We start from the raw sequence: 18,318 nt of genomic DNA, 5'->3' as shown, positions 1-18,318 counted from the left end.
CAAGTGCTTGTGAGAACTGGACACGCCATCCCACATCCTTGTCCCTTAACCACCTGTTTTTCTGCCACAGGACCTGACCCTTTGTTCCCACAGCTCTCAGCTTCTCCAAGGGGCTGAGTCCCGTTAAAACTTCCTGAAAATCCAGGTGTCCCTGGGTTACCATGACCCACCTGTTTATTCCAGCAGCAACCACCAGCAGATTTGTGAATCCCAGCTGCTCTCAGGCTGGCCTTGGTGTATTACAGCTGTGTTACATCACATCACAGTTTCTCTCAAGCCTCCTAATGAAGCTGCTTTGTGTAAATCTCTAAATACTGCTAGAGTCCTTTCTAAATAATGTTTCTAAAATATGTTATTAATTTCCCATGGAATTAGGGCCACTGTGAGCAACGGGTTGAACGAGGGCAGCTGCTGTGGATCTGACATCATTCACCAGACACGGGTGAACCTCATGCAGTCCTGCTGATCTGTTATTACTAAGATTGGATATTAGGAAGAAATTCTTGGCTGTGCAGGCAGTGAGGCCCTGGCCCAGGTTGCCCAGAGAAGCTGTGGCTGCCCCTGGATCCCTGGAAGTGTCCAAGGCCAAGTTGGGCAGGGCTTGGAGCAACCTGGTCAAGTGGAAGATGTCCCTGCCCATGGCAGAGGTTGGAACTGGATGAATTTTAATGTCCCTTCCAACACAAACTATTCTATGGCTTGATTCTATGACTTTGATTTTGTCAGGTTGCTCCAAACTTTGTTTGACTGACACTTCAGCTCACCAACAAATTCCTCAGGTTGATGCACTGCAAAAAAAAGGCCCCTCTTGTGGGAACCTCTGCTCTGAGCATTAATCCAAGACTCATTTCTACTTTCTGTAAGACCTCCACTTCCCCCCATCCCCCACAGGTTATCTGTGGCTTGCTTTTCTGTGTTTAGCTTGATAGACTTCCCATTCTTTGCTGTTTTCCTCGTGTGGGCATTCCTGTGCTTTTTGATGGCTTTTCTTTACTTCTAATAGTCTCCTCTGTGTTTACTTCTCCAGGTTATTTTACAGTCCAGGCAACGATGTGAACTAAAGATTTGAAAGGCTCAGGCAATTGTTCTGATCACTCAACTGTAGGTTATTCTCTTTTGGGATAATCTGACAGTAATTTGGAGCAGCAGCAGCATGGATGTGTCTGGGGAGGCTGTGGGTGTCTGTGGTGGGAGCCATAACCCTGTTTCCTGCAAAATCTACTGCTCTGAATAATATTTTGTGCTACCACAGGAACTTTTGGGTTATCAGCACAGATATCCACTTAATTTAAATCCTCCTTTCCATGACTTGGTTACTCAGGTAGTAGCAGTGAATTGCAGAGCTCAGTGAGTGTCTGGTAGTTGAAAGACCCTGGAAGGTATAAGTGTCCCCCTTTACCCCTCCTGGTTGAATCAAACTCCTTTTCTTACCTCAGCAAAACCCAGACAGGTCTTTGAAAAGCATGAGTGAGTGGTAAGAAAGGAAATTAACAGCAATTAATATGGACAAAGGATCAATGAAAAGCAAGTCTCGGGAGTGAGAAAACTCTCCTGGGAATTAGGAACTGAATCTGTGGTGTAAACACATTTACATCAAAAGGAAATTGTCTGACAGGGGCAACCACAATGAGTCCAAGTTTCATGTGCCAGTTCACCATTTCCTCATTATGTTTCTCTGTGTATTAAGGCTGTATCTGAAAGATGCACTCTGAACTTCACAATGAAGGACAGCCCTGCTGCTGAGCGAGCCATAATTCATTTACTCACAGCCCCTGTTGCTGTGCCTCAATAATGCAATCATTTTCTTTGTGTCCCAACCATATGATTATTCCTGTTGTGTAGGAAATTTAAGTCCAAGGAGTGTCAGATCAAATATAAAAGCCTAGTGCTTACCCATAGTTTTTATTCAATTAAGTAGCCATTACAGAGCTCATGCTGTTTCAAATGACATAATGCAGAACACAAATGCAGTTTTTTTATCACAAATATATGTTCATCTAAACAAAATGGCACCAACACAATCCAAACCCATTACAATTTTTAAATTATTATGCTAAGGCAGTTATTATATGGTGAGCAGTCGCTGCGAAAGACAAGAGGGTGTAACTGGGGCCTCCACAAACCACACTTTGAGCACAGCAGCAGTGTTATTGGAGCTTTATTTGGGAAGTTCTTAGAGGCAGAGAGACAGTGCTGCTAAGAAAAATATGCTCCTAGAATGAAAACACTGAGCTACAGCTTGGAGAACTCTGATTTTGCAGGGGATGAGTGGGTAGGTTGTGTGGGGCCAGGACCTGGCACAGACAGAGGTGCCACAGGCAGGGTCTAGGCAGCATTTAGCTATTTAAGCCCAAACTAGATTCTAAAAAGCCCCTTCCATTCTCACCCAGGCTTAAGCTGTGCTTATTAAGCACCTCACATGTCATCTCTGCATGTGCCTGCTGCATCACCCACAGGACCCATGAGGCTTCCTCTGCTCAGCATCCCTGGGGGCTCCTCACAGCCAGCAAAGGGCCAGAGCTCTTGGCACCCACCACCAGCTCTGGGCTCCTCACTAAACTCTTGCCCAGCACCACAAGTGCCTTAACCTGCATAAGGCTGAGGGCCTTCCCTCTGCATCCCTCAAGCATTCCCATGGGAAGCCAATGCCACTGCCATGAGATCCTTCCTTTCCCTCTATTCCTACCCCTGGGTTGTAGTTCTCTGTTTGAATGAGGGGACTAATGAGGCACTTGTCCCTTGCCCTGGTGATCAGAACCCTCTGGTAGGAGATGGGAGAGGATGAAAAGAATCCCTCTGGGCAAAGCTGGGAGTGACACCTGAAGGAGTCCCAGCTCCAGGCTGTTCCCTGAGAGGCTGGCAGGCTGTCACCACCCAGCACTCCTGCCTCTGCCAGCCTGGAGGTGAAGCTCACTCTGCCTCCTTGGAACCACTGCAAACATCAACCCTTCAAAAAAATGCTTCTCGTTTCCCTAGGGACGAAGGTGCCTCCTGGAACCCCTAAATCTGCTGATGAAGCCAAGTAGAGGATGAGATTTTTAATCTTTTTTTTTTAACCATCTCTGTGCAGTGCATGTCCCACTTTAATCTAAGTAGCTCATTTTTCTGAGTACAAGGTACTTGATTAAATCTTTTCCAAACCTTCCATATGGGCAGCCAATTCCTAATCAGGTCTGAAGGCAAACAAGATCCTTACTTGATCTGAAACTGGTCTGTTGCTGTTTTACAACAGGGAGAAAACAGAAGCATTTCCCAATTTAAGACACATTGTTGTGGCTGCTTCTTGTTAATCACAAGCTGGGCTAACACAGGGATAAATTAAGGGGTTCATAGTTACAGAATAGTGCAAATGGAGACAGGTAATTTGTTATGATTTACTCCTCAAGGACTGAAAATAATATGAAAAGAGCGAGATGGCATAGAAACAGTTACTGATTATTTCAAGACTGAAAAGCTGCATCAAAACCAGAGTTCAGAGAGTCAGTTTCTATTTTTACCAAAAAAAAAAATCAAACCCCAAACTTCCAAAGGTGTTTTGTGTCCGGTTTATTAATTTTTTTTCCGTAACAGTCAACGTGGTCCAAGCTGGGTAACTCTGAATGTCATCATGCAAAGAGGAAGGACAGGGACAATCTCCCCACTTAAAACCCCTTTTATTGACACAACTGCAAGACAACAATAAAGTGCTCACTGCTTCCTACGCCTCCTCCCCTCGCCCCAGCTTCTGCCTGCAACTTTTTGCTTCCAGCTCATTAGGAGAAAGTAATTTTATTGTCACATTTGGCTGGCAGCTGGAGTTCTCCAAATGAGGTAAGCAGCGCTCTCATCCCTCAGCACAAACCCTGCAACATACGGCGCTCTCACGTCTCCGAGCTTTACGTGAGGAGGGAAAGAGGCATCTGGGCCGGGCTCATTTGTAACGCTGCACTTGCTGGATTAATATGAAAAGACAGATGAAGGCAGACGCTTTAATTACTTCACCCTAACTTTTTTTTTATTACAACATCAAGTAAAATGGTGAGTTACAGAGGGTAAAATGGGCGTGAAACACCTGGGATGAAGTCACACACAAGCTCACGGGTCGTTATCTGCCGACGGGGGGTTTTTTAAATATCGATCATTTTCTGTACATGCATCTTTGTGTTATTTCTGGTTTTCTTGATAAATCATTTCGGGGTTGCTTTGTTTTCACGCTGTGAGGTAGCTACTAGGACTGGGACCCCGCTTTTTTCTTCTGGAATTTTCTGAACTGGGACTGTATCGCCACGGCCGCCCGCTCTGTCTCTGGAGCATCCATGTCTATGTCAAATTCCTCTTGGACCTTCTTTTGCCCATCTGCTCAGGGAAAACAGAAGAAAACGTCAACAGTTTTTTTCAAAAGAGTGATGATGCCCTTTTGTCCTTCACAGACACAGCCACGACGATGAGGAGCACATTCAGGCTGAAAAATGGAACCAGTTTTGTCAGACACAGCTGATCAAATCCCCCACCCCTGCCAACGTGACAGCCTGTGGGTGGTTGGGCACTGAGGAGTGGCATCCAAATGGTGCTCAGCACTCACTCAGCATCACCTCTGAGCACAGAATCACAGGATCTGCTGAGTTGGAAGGGACTCACAAGGATCAACGAGTCCAACCCTCAGCCCTGCACAGGACCATTCCCAATGGTCACACCAGCAAGTCCCACTTCTGCCTGGGGAGCTAAAAGTGAGGGGAAGAGAGAAGGTAGAACTTAAAGGTCTTTTCCAACCTAAATGATTCTTTGATTCTATGTTTACTCTAAAAAAAAGGCAGCTTAAAATATTTTAATGTAGGGATTAAGGCTGCGTTTCTACCGCACCTCCCACATCAGAGGAAGAGATAATATTTCCTAAGGCTAATTTCCAACCTTTTCACTTGTTTCCTGCCTCATCCCTTTCAACACTTACCGCTCTTCCCCTTTGAATCATTTATGTCCAATCTCTCCACCACTGTGCTGCTTCCCTCACTTCTCTCCAGGCTCTGTTGTTGCCTTTCATCCTCAAACCTTGGCTCTTTGCCTTCCTTTATTCCCAGTCCTCAGCTTTTCCTTCAGCTGCATTCGGCCTCCACGTGGACAACCCAGCTGACTCTGCTAAACTTTTTGCCTCACCCACCTACATGTTAAAAGTGCAGCCCTGGGAAAATTCCTGCCCTCATTGGGAAGATAACCCTAAACTGCCTGGACTCAGGAAGTGAGAACACATGTTCGCTCCACTAACCTCGTCACACCACCGAGTTTCTCTTCTCCATAAACTTGTTTGTTAAACTCACTTATGTAACTGTTGTATCCCCAATCCTGCAGTGAACGCCATTCCAGGAGTCTGCAGACAGCTCTTCCTGGAGCAATTGGGGGAAATCACCCATTTTGAACCACTTTGCCTTTTATTCTTGACATTAGCACCCTCAGGATGCTCATCCCCAGGTGTTGGTAATGCAAACGAAAGGAAACACTTTCAATGTACTATCAAAATGAAAAAAAACTTATTCCCATTGTCTCTCTCCTTCACACTAAAAACCAAGGACACCATTCCATGATTCTAGCATGAGGTCTTGCAGTATTTTGTGACTTCTTGTTCTTCCTCAGAACTCAATTTTTGTGCCTATTTTCTATGACCACCCTAAGCTGAGCAAATATTTAAAGGGAATGTTCTGCAATATTCCAGACTGATTTTATTTTAACTGCAACAGCCAAACAAATGCAGCTATGTTGCCATCAGAGAAATATTGGCTTAATATTTTGTTTTACTTAGAACATTTGAGAAGAAAGCTGAAAATGTAAGAAGAAAGGGAAAGTCTGGATGAGGAGAACAGCTTGAGAGCTCACAAAAACTTTGATTATACAGTAAAATAAAAAGCTAAGTTACCAAAACAAAGATTTTTATGGAAGAAAATCAATGCCACTAACATTACATCACACTTCCACAGCCATTTAATCCAAGAATCTGCATGATTTGTGCAACTATTCAAGCAACACAAACACCTTAAGCACAGAAATACAATTATTGGGGTTTTTTTCATGGGGAAAGGGATGTGAAGGTCAGAAGTGATACAGTCAAGGAGAAATCTGAACTGATTTTGGTTTGGTATTTATGAGTTAAAAGCAATTTAACAGCAGAAAATAAAAGCTGAGTTTGTGCATCGATTTTTAGTCTTTCATTATATAAATTCCTGTCCTTTGGAAATGTCAATAGGGAAAACCAGACGGGTGGATGAGCAGACACAATTGGTTTCGTACCTCTTGATGAAATCTGGCTTGTACAACTCATTCCCTATTACAGCCAAGTCTCAGCACTATGTTAACTTGCAACAGTGACTCAGCAATCTCATGTTAAGATCTTAAGGAAATCTAGCACTTAGGATACTTTTTTTTTTCTCTAAAATTTTCAGGCCAGTTAACTCTCTTGCTTGGTGTGAATCACCATCACTGCCTTAAAATCAGTTGTACTACAATAATTTACAGTACCTGAAGATAACAATAATAATTTACGACGTCTTAAGACCTGACTTCCTTTTTTATTTTTTTTTTGACCCACTTCTGTTGAAATCAAAGCCAAAATTCCCTATGAACTCCTTCTGGATTTCTCTTTTTCCCATCCCTACGGAGAAATGGTAGGATGAGAAGTTTTCTGCTGTGACTTAGACTTGTGATTAAGAAATTAGAAGTGTTCAAAAGGGCCAAGACATTTCTATGAGTAATGAAAAATTCATTATTAGCAGACGGTATAGAAATATATAAATAATGATTACACATATATGCCTAATTTACATTATAAAATGACATGTATATAACCTGTATATAATGTATGATGACACACCTGTATTTTCTTTCTCCCCATGCCCACCTTTCCCTTTTTCTTATACATGTATAAATGTATAATATATATATGCATAAACAGTACATCCACATTTGAGTATATAGAGAAAATATAGGAATGTCTATATGTAATTACACAGATAAATTTGCTTAAAGAGTTTTAAGTCCTGCGTTAAAACTGAAAACAGCTGGATGGAGTATTTCCTAAATTTTGGGAGTGGATTTTCTTGGAGTTCTCCCCAAAATATTTCCTATTGATGGCTGTCACAACACAGATACTTTAACAGATGGATTGTCAGTCTGGAGAGAAAAAATTCAGGGATGTGCCAACTTGGGCTTTGTCTAAAGGAAAAAGATCTCAGTTTTTACCTTGAGCTGCTTTACTAAAAGCAGCCCAGTGATTTAAAATATATCACAGCCTGCTAATTACACTGTGTTTTACTGGCTAGTTATGGTTAGTCACTGTCTCCCTCCCTCAGCTCTCCCTTCACAAGCTTGGAAGTGATCTAAAGACACAGGGAATTCTCACTCTCAGCAGCCCAGAGCACAAGTAAACCCTGGCACACCCTTGACCCCCAGATGTGCTTTTTTCATTCCTACTGGTGGGGCCAAAAATTCTATCTGATAACAAACAACCTTTTTCTAAGCTACCTTTATGTAGCAATAAAGGTAAATCTGGATCTCCTCCCCATCCACACACATTTCTGTTGATATCCACACTTCCTGGACTATGTGCAGATTCCTTCCACACGGATTTATGAGGATCCCTGGACTACCACAGACCTACATGAGGAAACTATGAGGACTAAGAGTGTTGTCAGTAGACTCAAACTCACAACCTGCTTGTGGTTTGTGGGATTTAGAAATAAAACAGGGTTGATAAGCACTGATTTGCACTTCCTGCTTTCTGAGGGGATCTGGTTTCATTAGCACCATAATAAATGAACCCCTCTAACCTTTCCCACCACACTCAGCTATTCCAAGGTTTTCCCTGAAAGATTTCTTCATACTTAGTCCAAATTCCCTCTCTTAGACTCCCACTCTTCTGAACATGCCATGACAAACCAGGGGAGTCATTCTGTGTCCCTGCTGGGTTCTGGTCACTGCCAACAGGGATGGTGAACAGAACAGTCATGGCTTGGTCATAACAAAAGTCTGGTATCCAACGAGTTTTCCAAAATTATGTGTTTAATATGGACTGACTCTGTCCATGTGTAAATTTAGGCAAAACTGTTCAGTGGTGGAACAAACCCCCCGGAGCACAACATCAACTGCTTGATGAGTCCCACCATGACAAGGAACCCCCCAGTCTGGTGCTGCAGGACTAAAATCTGAGACAACCTGCAGGGTGAAGGTTTTACTTCACCACATACCACAGTCATCCCAGCAGGAGAGCCTGAAAAAAAAAACCTAATTAGCTGTTTTCCAAGTCTACCATCATTTCACATCATTGCAACTGAAAAAAGATCTATGTGTTCCATTTCCAGATGAAACATTAGAATTCTGTCCCTGTAGTCTGCAACAGCACCTCATAATCCATTGCAAGCACTGGATGGATAATGAAGTTGAAGGAAAACAATAAAATCTTGCACACAAATCTACCCATCAAACTCTGAAGAAATGTGGTGCAAGTATAATTATTCACAAATATGCCTTCAGCTATTTCTTTCATTTACTTTTCAACTAGAAAGTAAAATGAATTGTGACAACACAGGGAGAAGAAAAGATTGCTTATTCCATATGTGGCAAAAGTCTAAAGCAAAAAAGTCTTTTTTGTGACTGCTAAACTCAGCCTGAACAGACCAGTTCATGGAAGGGCAGAAGCTGGTGAGGTGGACTGGGCAGAAAAGGGGATTCCAACTTTATCCTAAGAATTTCTCCATCCTCCAGATGAAGAGATTCTCAGGATAAAGAATTTTATCCTAAGAAGATAAAGGAGATATTTTTTTTGTCACGTTCTGGAAAACCATTCAGCACGAAAAATTGCACGGGCTGGAGCCTCTAACTGGCATTTCATGTGTTAAATGCCAACCTCCACCCCTGCTCACATCCAACAGGAATTACAGGATCAAGATGGAATATACTCATAAAACTACTGCATTTTTCAGGGGCCAAACTGCAGCTCTTGGAAAAAAAGATTAAATGAAGTGTGGGACAGAATCACAGCGCCCCATAACATGCCAGAAGCGGTATTTTGCCTCAGGCAGGATCATTACCTCCCACTGCTCCAAAAATTTCTCAAGCTGTGACAATCTTTATGCTGCTCTGATCCCAAGCTATTACACCAGCCCGTCCAATGAGGCAGAACAGTCCCTAATTAAAGAGGACCAAAATGGGCAGAAATCTCACGGATGTCGACATTTCGTGTGGAGCATTATCTTTATCTTTATGTGATGGGAAGAGTCATTTTGTCTGACTTGACTCCACAAAGCGACCAGCCAGCTAGAGAAAACATATGGGTGCTTGGATGCGTGGAGGCCACACTTAACTCCTTAAAAGTAACAGTTTTAAAAGCCATGAGTTCGTGTGACCGCTCTTCCCCCTGTGTATTTAACTGAGGATGAGGAAGGAAAAAGAGGGGCTCATCTTCTAGGGGAGTTATAGAGTCACAGAATGGCCTGTGTTGGAAAGGACCTTAAAGATCACCCAGTCCCATCCCCCTGCCAAAGGCAGGGACACCTTCCACTAGACCAGGTTGCTCCAAGCCCTGTCCAGCCTGGCCTTGGTCACTTCCAGGGATGGGGCAACCACAGCTTCTCTGGACAACCCGTGCCAGGGCCTCACCACCCTCACAGACAAGAATTTATTCCTATTATCTAATCTAACCCTACTCTCTGTCAGTTGGAAGCCATTCCCCTTTGTCCTGTCACTCCAGGCCCTTGGAAATAGTCTCTCTCCATCTTTCTTGGAGCTCCTTCAGGCCCTGCAAGGCCACAATCAGGTCACCCCAAAGCTTCTCTTCTCCAGGCTGAACAATCCCAGCTCTCCCAGCCTTTCCTCCCAGCAGAGCTGCTCCAGCCCTCTGATCCTCTTGGTTCCTGCTCTGGCCTCTCTCCAGCAGCTCCATGTCCTTGCTGTGCTGTTCCCCAGGGCTGGAGCAGCTCTGCAGGGGGGTCTCACCCGAGGGGGTAGAGGGGCAGAATCCTCTCCCTTGCCCTGCTGCCCACGCTGCTTTTAATGCAGCCCAGGACCAATCCAACCCTTTCCATCTGCAAGATGACGTAAAATAACACCATAACAGACCTTATGGCTGAAGAAAGGAGACAGTCAACCTCTCAATAAAACTCTCCAGTCTCTGAGAACAAGAAGGTCCCCCCTGAGCCTCCTTTTCTCCAGGCTGAGCCCCTCCAGCTCCCTCAGCCCCTCCTGCTGCTCCAGCCCCTTCCCCAGCTCTGTTCCCTTCCCTGCACACTCTCCAGCCCCTCCAAGTCTCTCTTCCATGAGGGCCCAGAACTGGACACAGCACTCAAGGAGCCTCATCAGTGCCCAGAGGGACAATCACTGCCCTGGTCCTGCTGCCCACACAATTTTTGATGCAGGCCAGGATGCCATCAGCCTTTTTGGCCACAAATGTTCATCCACTTCATTATTAAGGACAGAATTTTTCTCTAATTAGCTTAGGAATAACAATAATTTTCCTTCCTGCTCACAAAAAGTGCTGCAGGGTGAGATACTCCTTTTGTGACCAGGATGACCCTTGTGGGTTCCTTCCAACTCAGAATATTCTGTGACTACATCACTACAGGTTTTCATGTTTCTTCACCCCACAACAAACTCAGATATTCAAGAGCCACCTTCCAAAGTCAAAAGCTGCCAGTTCTGTTGGAGTCTCAGGAGGTTGGCACTTGATGGTGGGGAGTTGAGGGTTTATAGATGGGTTTTTGTTTTTCATGATAGGTTATTGGAAGGTGCTGTCTGCTGGGGAAGTGTAATGTGCAAATGGGAACCATCTCTGAAGCTGAAGAACAACCCCTGGAGCTCAGCAGTCTCCTGTGACTTCAAAAGCTTCGTGTGAAAGGAAATAAAGGTTATCATTAATTATCAGATTAAATGTAACAGCTATTTTTATCTGAACTACACCAACTGGCCCCGTAACATCACTCAAAGCAAGGCAGAAATAATTAATGTTTTTTGATTCAACTGTAAATTACAATTTGGGATAAAGAAGATGACCTTATTAGGCAACCAGAACTCTTTATTTTTCGAACTGACCTTTACTTTCAGAATACAGTGTTGTTATCTCGAATTTGAAAAATCAGTCTTGCTGTAAAAAATACTGGTCGTTCTTTTATGATTTTAAAAATGTTACTTTAGTATGAGGCTTTTGAAGTGTCTGATTAATCCTTTTTTTTTTTCCTAGTTGTAATAATGTTCTGTAGTTGCTGTTCAAGAGCAGCAATATTATTTCTGACATAAGATAAACAAAGTAGCACGGAATTAAGTACATGGGGGTAACATAATGGAACAGAAAGGAATAGCAATAAAATTCAGTTTACAAAAATTGCATTTTCAACTAATTCGTAGCCAACTACAGATGAATTGATTTTGCTCAACAATTAATGCAGAGACAAATATTGTTTTTCTTTGAAGGCTAATACTATTAAGTAATCATTCCTCATCTTCAAAATAATTAATGTGTCACTGATAGCCTTTTAAAATGGCTTGCAAATGCGTAACTGATGCTTGTATAGGTATGTATTTGTTCATGGAGATCTACGAGGTGTTCTGGGAATGAAACTAGAGAGGCCATAATTCACATCCTCACACGGAGCCCAAATTTCGTGGAAGTTTAACTAGGAATAAATAAAAAATATAAATAATGAAATGGCCATCTCAGCTGTACAATCTCATCTCTTAGTGTTGGACTGACTGGTAAATTCCACGGAAGCCTCTCGGATCTAAAAGGAAGCGGAGCTGGGGACCAAGTCAGGTCCCTCTGTCCCTGCAGAACCATGCCCCACCAGCAGGGATAACACCCTTAGCCCTGACTCCTCTCCTCCAGCACAGAATGCCAAGATCCTCCTCACAAATCCAGCCCAGAGCTGTTGGAGCTGCACCCATCCTGCACCCACACCTGATCCCCAACATGCCGGCCGAGTTTTAACTGGGAATTACAGTGATGTGGTTTTAATTTCCTCCACAGTTTCCAGTTTCCTCACTTCCCAGTAAACACTGTGCCTTTAAAGAGCTTTGCTGTGGAGGGAGCTGCATTTCAGCAGTGCATGAAGCAACCACCCTCTCGACTAGCTCGTCAGCTGCTTGATTAATATATGATCACTTATTTCCCTATTATGGAAGCATTCAGGCACTTGGAGCTGTAGCTGGGAGCCCTAGTGTGGTTACAAATGCACAACAATAAATTCTTTCCCCTCCACCACCCCTCAGTGCCGTGACCTTTGCAAAAGTGTCTTCAGCAGGAGCGTTTAAAATAAAAACAGGAGGACTTCCTCAAGGCTGCCCCTGCAGCAGCACATCATGCGAGGCCACGGCTCAGGCACCATCCACAGCTTCCCTAAGCATGGGATACTCACTGGTATGGTTGGGACTGTTCCAGACACCCTCTGCCAGGCTACTGTGCTCACACAGCATGGCCAGGACCCCACCTGGCAGGTAGGGTGGATGAGAACACCTTGGGGTCTTGAGGGAAAGAGAGTTTAGCCCTTCTGATGCTGCACCACTTTGCATTGAAGCCAGAGAAAAGGTTCTAAGTTCATTGTTGTTTTTTTTATTCTAAGAGAGACGTTGCCTCCAGCACTTCAAAACACTTTGTGGCTCTAGACTGCAAGAAAACTGGCGCAAAATGAGTTGGCACTCGCTATTAATTGTGGGATGACCAACAGGGAAATGCAAAAGAGAGGTGTTCATCCTCCAGCATCTTGTCTTGCATAACAGCTTTGCTTTCCAGGAATGCTCCCTCACCCCACCACCCCCCTGCAGTTGGTAAGAGCAGTCAGGGAATCAGCTCAGAGAAATGACAGCAATCAAAATATGCCACACAGAAGTGGCAGAAAAGGGGGCTCAAAGCCCAAAGTGACACGAGCTGGGGAAGAAGGCACAGGTTAGAGAGGAAAACCTGTCAGTCACAAAAAGGAGAGGAGTCAATCAGAAGGACGTTTAGCAAGAGCATGTGGAGACAGCACAGGGGGGAATGGTTTCAAACCAAAAGAAAGTAGGTTTAGATCAGATATTAGGAAAAAATCCTTCCCTGTGAGGGTGGGGAGGCCCTGGCACAGGTTGCCCAGAGAAGTTGTGGATGCCCCATCCCTGAAGTGTTCAAAGCCAGGCTGGATGGAGCTCTGTGCAACCTGGTCTAGTGGAAGGTGTCCCTGCCCATGGCAGGGGGTTGGAATGAGATGATCTTTAAGGTCCCTTCCAACCCAGGTCATTCTGTGATTCTACGAAGAGCAGTACGGTATGGAGTCAGAAGATGTTTCTCTCCACACACAAAATAAAGACAGTGATGAGCAAGATTTTGCTCTGCTCACCTTCAAAGTGGAAGATAAGGGCAGTTCCAGGAGTGACTGTACACCAACAGATCTCTGTTAGCAACTAATGAAAGGCTATTTGAAGTTTCCACGGTAACTTTAATAAAAACTGTTACATGAGCACTTGGAAAGTCACAGTGAGAAAAATACCCTCCTCTTGTGAAATCCATCACCAGGTTTTAATTACCAATTTTTTAATTATACATTTGGAGGTGGACAGCATAAGATACAGAAACTGAGCTTTGCCATTCAATACCACATTCTTAAGCAAAGGAGTTGTAACAGAGAAATTCTTCCCTGTGAGGGTGGTGAGAAACTGTAACAGGTTGCCCAGAGAAGGTGTAGATTCCCCACCCCTGGAAGTGTCCAAGGCCAGGTTGGGACGGGGCTTGGAGGAACCTGGGCTAGTGGAAGATGTCCCTGCCCATGGCAGGGAGTTGGAACTGGATCATCTTTAAAGCCTCTTCCAACCCAAACCATTCTATGATTTTATGATTCTATTTCAGTATCTTCTGTGCCTTGTAAATAAGATTATCAGCAAGAAGCATTCACTTTATGGCATAGATTAAATGCAAGAAACAAACAAATAATGGCCAAACAGCACAACTTCTATTTGCAAAAAGGGGGGCACTGCTCCAAGCTGGTAATGGGCTAATTAATTTGGCAGAATCCCACCATGAAAAATCCACCTTTTTAATACAGCTATTTACCACGTTTTTAACATCCTGCACTACCTGCCAGCTCCAAGATGTTTGTGGAGGCAGTTGGGCAATTATCAAAGATAGAAGTGGGGCTTGTAGGATTAAAAAATGCCCAAGGGAGTATTTGGAATCCATTAGGGACAGAGCAGAATTGCCACAGGGCACAACACAGGCTGAGCTGAACAATCGTGCTCCGAGAGATTCTTTTAGGAGTGCACTTGGCAAAGGAAATTTTGTCACCCCTCCGTAAAACCAAACCAAACACGAGAGACGTGATGGATATAAACCCGAGACTTCTGCAGCAGATCCAAGATAGTCCAGTCACAGTCTGAGCAAAACCCAGGATACTCTGACAGACATGGATTTACCATGAAACCTGGCCTGCCAGAGGGTCTCACATGCTCCTGCCTCAACGGGCTTTGTAACTTCTGCTCCTGCATCCACGAGTTCAACCAGAGGGAGTGCTGGATCCAGGGCTCTGCCCAGAAGTCTTACTGGATGTTCTGTAGAGTGACGTTTCCCCACCAAAGGGACAGAATTTTAACATCTGGCTCTTGAAAGCAGTCACCCAGCTGTAGCTTTCCACCGTAGAGCAAAGGAATCCTGTGGCAGGAGGGATCTAGGAAATTTCCACTGTTTCCCTTTTGCTTGGGCTGTTACCCAAACAGAATCATTAATTTGAGTTTACCCTGTCTCCACTGAGCGCAAAAAAAGCTACATTCTATGTTTATTTCCCCTGCAGGCTGGTTTGCTTAACTTTCTTAGGAGGAGGGGAGGGGCTCCTCCGGAGAAAAGAAGGATAGCACTGAAACAGCAGTTCGGGGGAGATAAATTAAGATCCTGTGGCAACACAGCTCTGAAAGAGGATGAGAAGAAATTATATGCTGGAGGGTGTTGTCAGTATATTCCAGGCTTGTGCAAGAGCCACTTGGAAAACCACATTACATGTTGTGCAGAAGCTCATTAGGCTGGATATGTCAAAAACCAGATTCCAGATAAAAATCTCTGGCCAATTCCTAAGAAAAAATTGCTTAATCTAATTTAGAATCATTTAAGTTAGAAAAGATCCTTAGGACCATGAAGTCCAACTGCAAAAAAAAAAAAAAAAAAAACCAAAAACAAACTTGCAGGTTTGGAAATACTGGAGCTCAGCAGCAGCAAACTTGAGAAAGAATCCAATGGAGAAAAGCAGACACTGAGAGGGTGCAATTCATCTGACCTATTTTAGGCAGACTTTTTAGGACAGCATAGATCTCACCCTTCAATCCCCCTCCTATACTGGCTAGTTCTCAGGAGGACTAGTTCAGATGTAGATAATGATCCTTAACCAAATAAATGACATTTCATGAGCCTGAGTGGTGCCTGAGCTACACATTGCAGAATTTGGGATAAACACACTTATCTGCTGTTTCATGTGAAATTCCTCCTCACCTAATAAATTATTTAGCCCTTGTGAAAGGTACCACACTGAAACTGTAGCAGCTAAGAAGTCTTACTTTTGTTCAGGGAGGAAGAAAATAAAACAAAGGCAGGCATACCTTCTCACCCCACTCCATCCACGTGCTCCCATCCCATGGGATGGAGAAGGAGAGAACAGCTCACCTGCAGTAGAGGGTCAAAATGAACATTTGTTCCCTCTGCTGAGATGGCCAGGGAAGCTGCCAGTTGTGCAGCTGATCTGGACCCTCTCATGTTCCCTCAGGAGCTGATGGAACATTCTGCATAGATTTCTCTTTTTATAGATGTACAGTTGAACCGGCAAAAAACCCCACATCAGCACCTCTTGCCCTCCTTTCAACTCATCCCAAAGATAGTGAATTTTTGTGTATGTGTGTGTGCCTGAATGCCTTCAAATGTACATCAATAAGACTCCTTCTCTATCCCTAATAAGGGATTAGAGTTAACACCACGACAAGCTGTATCAAATGCTTCACACGAACACGCAGCCAAATGACAGTTTCTGTGAGAACTGTAATTGAATTCACAAGCTGCTGCAAACACCAAACCTCAGCTCTGCTCTTTAGCTCACAGTGAGCCAGGGGATGGCTGCTGCCATCCTGAAGGGCTGGAGGTTCTCAAGGGAACCTCGTTGCACCCAGGAGGTGTCAAAGGCAGCCAGTACAGGTCTGCAGGACTGAGAATGAAGGAAAAAGAAAGAGGATGGGTGAGGCAGATGTGCTGGATGTAGGTCTGTAGAAGACAAGAATCCTTTGAAAGGTATTCCTGGCCATGCTCCTCTTTGCTACCCAAGCCAAGGAAGGCCCACACTGACATGAGGCTGCACAGAAAGCCACAGTGAGCACCTCCTAACAGAGTTCTCCAACGTGTGCCCCCTATCCTTCCTCCCTGGGTCCTGGTGCAGCACCTCTGGGTAAGGAGGACAGGAGGCTTCTGCACTGGAATGGGAGATGATGTGCCCTCAAACAGAGAGCTCTGATTTCACAGGACAAGTAAATTCACATGTTCTTAAAATGCCAAAGCACCCAAGTCACTGCTCCATCATTCTGCAATGGAAGAGATACAATTCCACCCCACATCCCTGCCACCTTTTTTTCTTTCCCCTCCCCTACTGAAGGAACTGGTGCTGAGGTGAAGGCGACTCTTGGCTCTGAGACAGAACACGAGCACAGCTCTGCTCTTCCTCTAATTTCATCTCACAGAGTAATAGAAAAGACCTTACTGGCACACAGGACAATTCACAGTTTAGCATAAGGGAGTAAAAAGTGGCCATGAATAGATCCCATAAAAGAGGGGGGAATGAATCCAGAAGGGCAAGGTGTCCTTCTCAGCAGCTTGTTCATTACTTATAGGCAGTTACTGTATTGGAAGCCTGGAATTCTAACAAGTCAATACCAGAGCTCTGTGGGATTTCTTGTCCCTGACTTTAGTGTCTGTATTTATTGAGTGAGGACTGATGGTGTAGGGTAATGTAATTTTCCAAGCCTTTTCAAAGGAGCAGAGATTAATGAGCAAGGTCAGGCACCAAAGGCACTACACAGTACTTCAAATCCCCATTTTTTTTTTGCCTTTTCCCCATCTCATAAAAAAACCAAAATTCCAAACTTTCTAGGTCCCAGGCACTGACTCAGCGACATCCTTTTGAACTTGCTGCTATTTCAGATGAAGGGTGGAGGGGCTGTTCTCCCCTAAGAGAGCAGTTACATGTTCTGACAAGCATCTGACAGGCATCTGACTAAAGTGTAGTTCATTAAGCCTGGCTTGCAGTGGGTTTATTCTCAGGTGTGTAGCAAGGAGAAGGAGTACCCACCTTTTTATAGACTGTGTATTGATTAATCACACCCACACACCTTCTTATTTTTTTTAATGTGGGTAAAAGCAAGCATGTTTTTCCAATAAAGTCCCTGTGAAAGGAGAAAGCAGATCCATATTCCAAGCTCTTCATCTACATCAGGAGGTTATGGAGCAGGGAAGTGAAAATGGTCTCATTATCCTGACAGATGGTGCACTTAACAAACCCACACAGTACAGTGAGGACACAAAGGAAGGTTGAACGTGCTCGAAGTGCAGCACATTTCTGAGCTGTCAGCGAAGTGGTGGCTGTGGGACCACACTGGCCCACCACCCAAGCTGCTTTCCAGTCCTCAGAGCTGTAACAAATCCTTTTTGGGGCATTATTCCTTCTCCAGAAGGGACTGTTCTCCCTTTTCTCCCTCTCATCCACAACATCTCAGAAAGGAAACTCAGAAAGTGTTGGAATGGTTTGATTCTATAAATATATATTTATTTATTTTTTTTAATGCAAACCCATGTTAAAACAAAACAAGAAACAAGCTTTATTAATGAGAGTTGTCTGGAAGAAAAGAGGGGTTCCTATTAATCTTATCTTGCTTTTCACCTGGTGCCTTTTAACAACTGCTATTTAAAATCAATTTTATCAGGAAGGGTGGGCATTGATCTAGCTAAGTGCTGCAATGGCAATTAGAAAGTTATTAAACCCAGTGCCAGATAGTCTAATTGACATGAAAATCTAACTGAGGCCAGGGGATAAAAGCTTCCCTCCTACTTCAGTTGCATGTTCATTGCACACATAAAGCTATCTTAAAAGAATATTAAGGTTGCAAAGTTGAACATGAAGAAGTTAATAAACGACAAACTAAAGTGACACTGCTGTGCAGAATTAACTGAATTCATTGCACAGATGACTTTAATTCCTGACATTGCAACTTTCATGGCGTTAGGAGCACGTTGTCTCCTGGATTTAAAGCAAAAAAATACGCCCTGTTGCAACATATGGGCACCCACATGGCTCCTCAGCACGACTGCTTGGATCTGTTGGA

The 18,318-nt window shown here is 44.0% G+C and overlaps 1 protein-coding gene across 1 annotated transcript in view; it reads right to left on the bottom strand.

The window, feature by feature from the left end:
* Positions 1–3,529: 3,529 nt before the first annotated feature.
* Positions 3,530–18,318, bottom strand: part of PCP4 (Purkinje cell protein 4) — a 52,341-nt gene continuing 37,552 nt past the window's right edge. Inside the window, exon 3 of the mRNA XM_051768019.1 lies at positions 3,530–4,335. Within this exon, the coding sequence (XP_051623979.1) occupies positions 4,208–4,335 (128 nt within the window). The 3' untranslated portion in view covers positions 3,530–4,207. The remainder of the gene's footprint in view (positions 4,336–18,318) is intronic.

Source organism: Manacus candei, unplaced genomic scaffold (assembly GCF_025592945.1).
Source record: "Manacus candei isolate 608988 ecotype Guabito, Panama unplaced genomic scaffold, ASM2559294v1 h1tg000091l, whole genome shotgun sequence".
NCBI classification, from domain to species: Eukaryota; Metazoa; Chordata; class Aves; order Passeriformes; family Pipridae; genus Manacus; species Manacus candei.
This window is presented reverse-complemented; position numbering and strand designations above follow the sequence as displayed.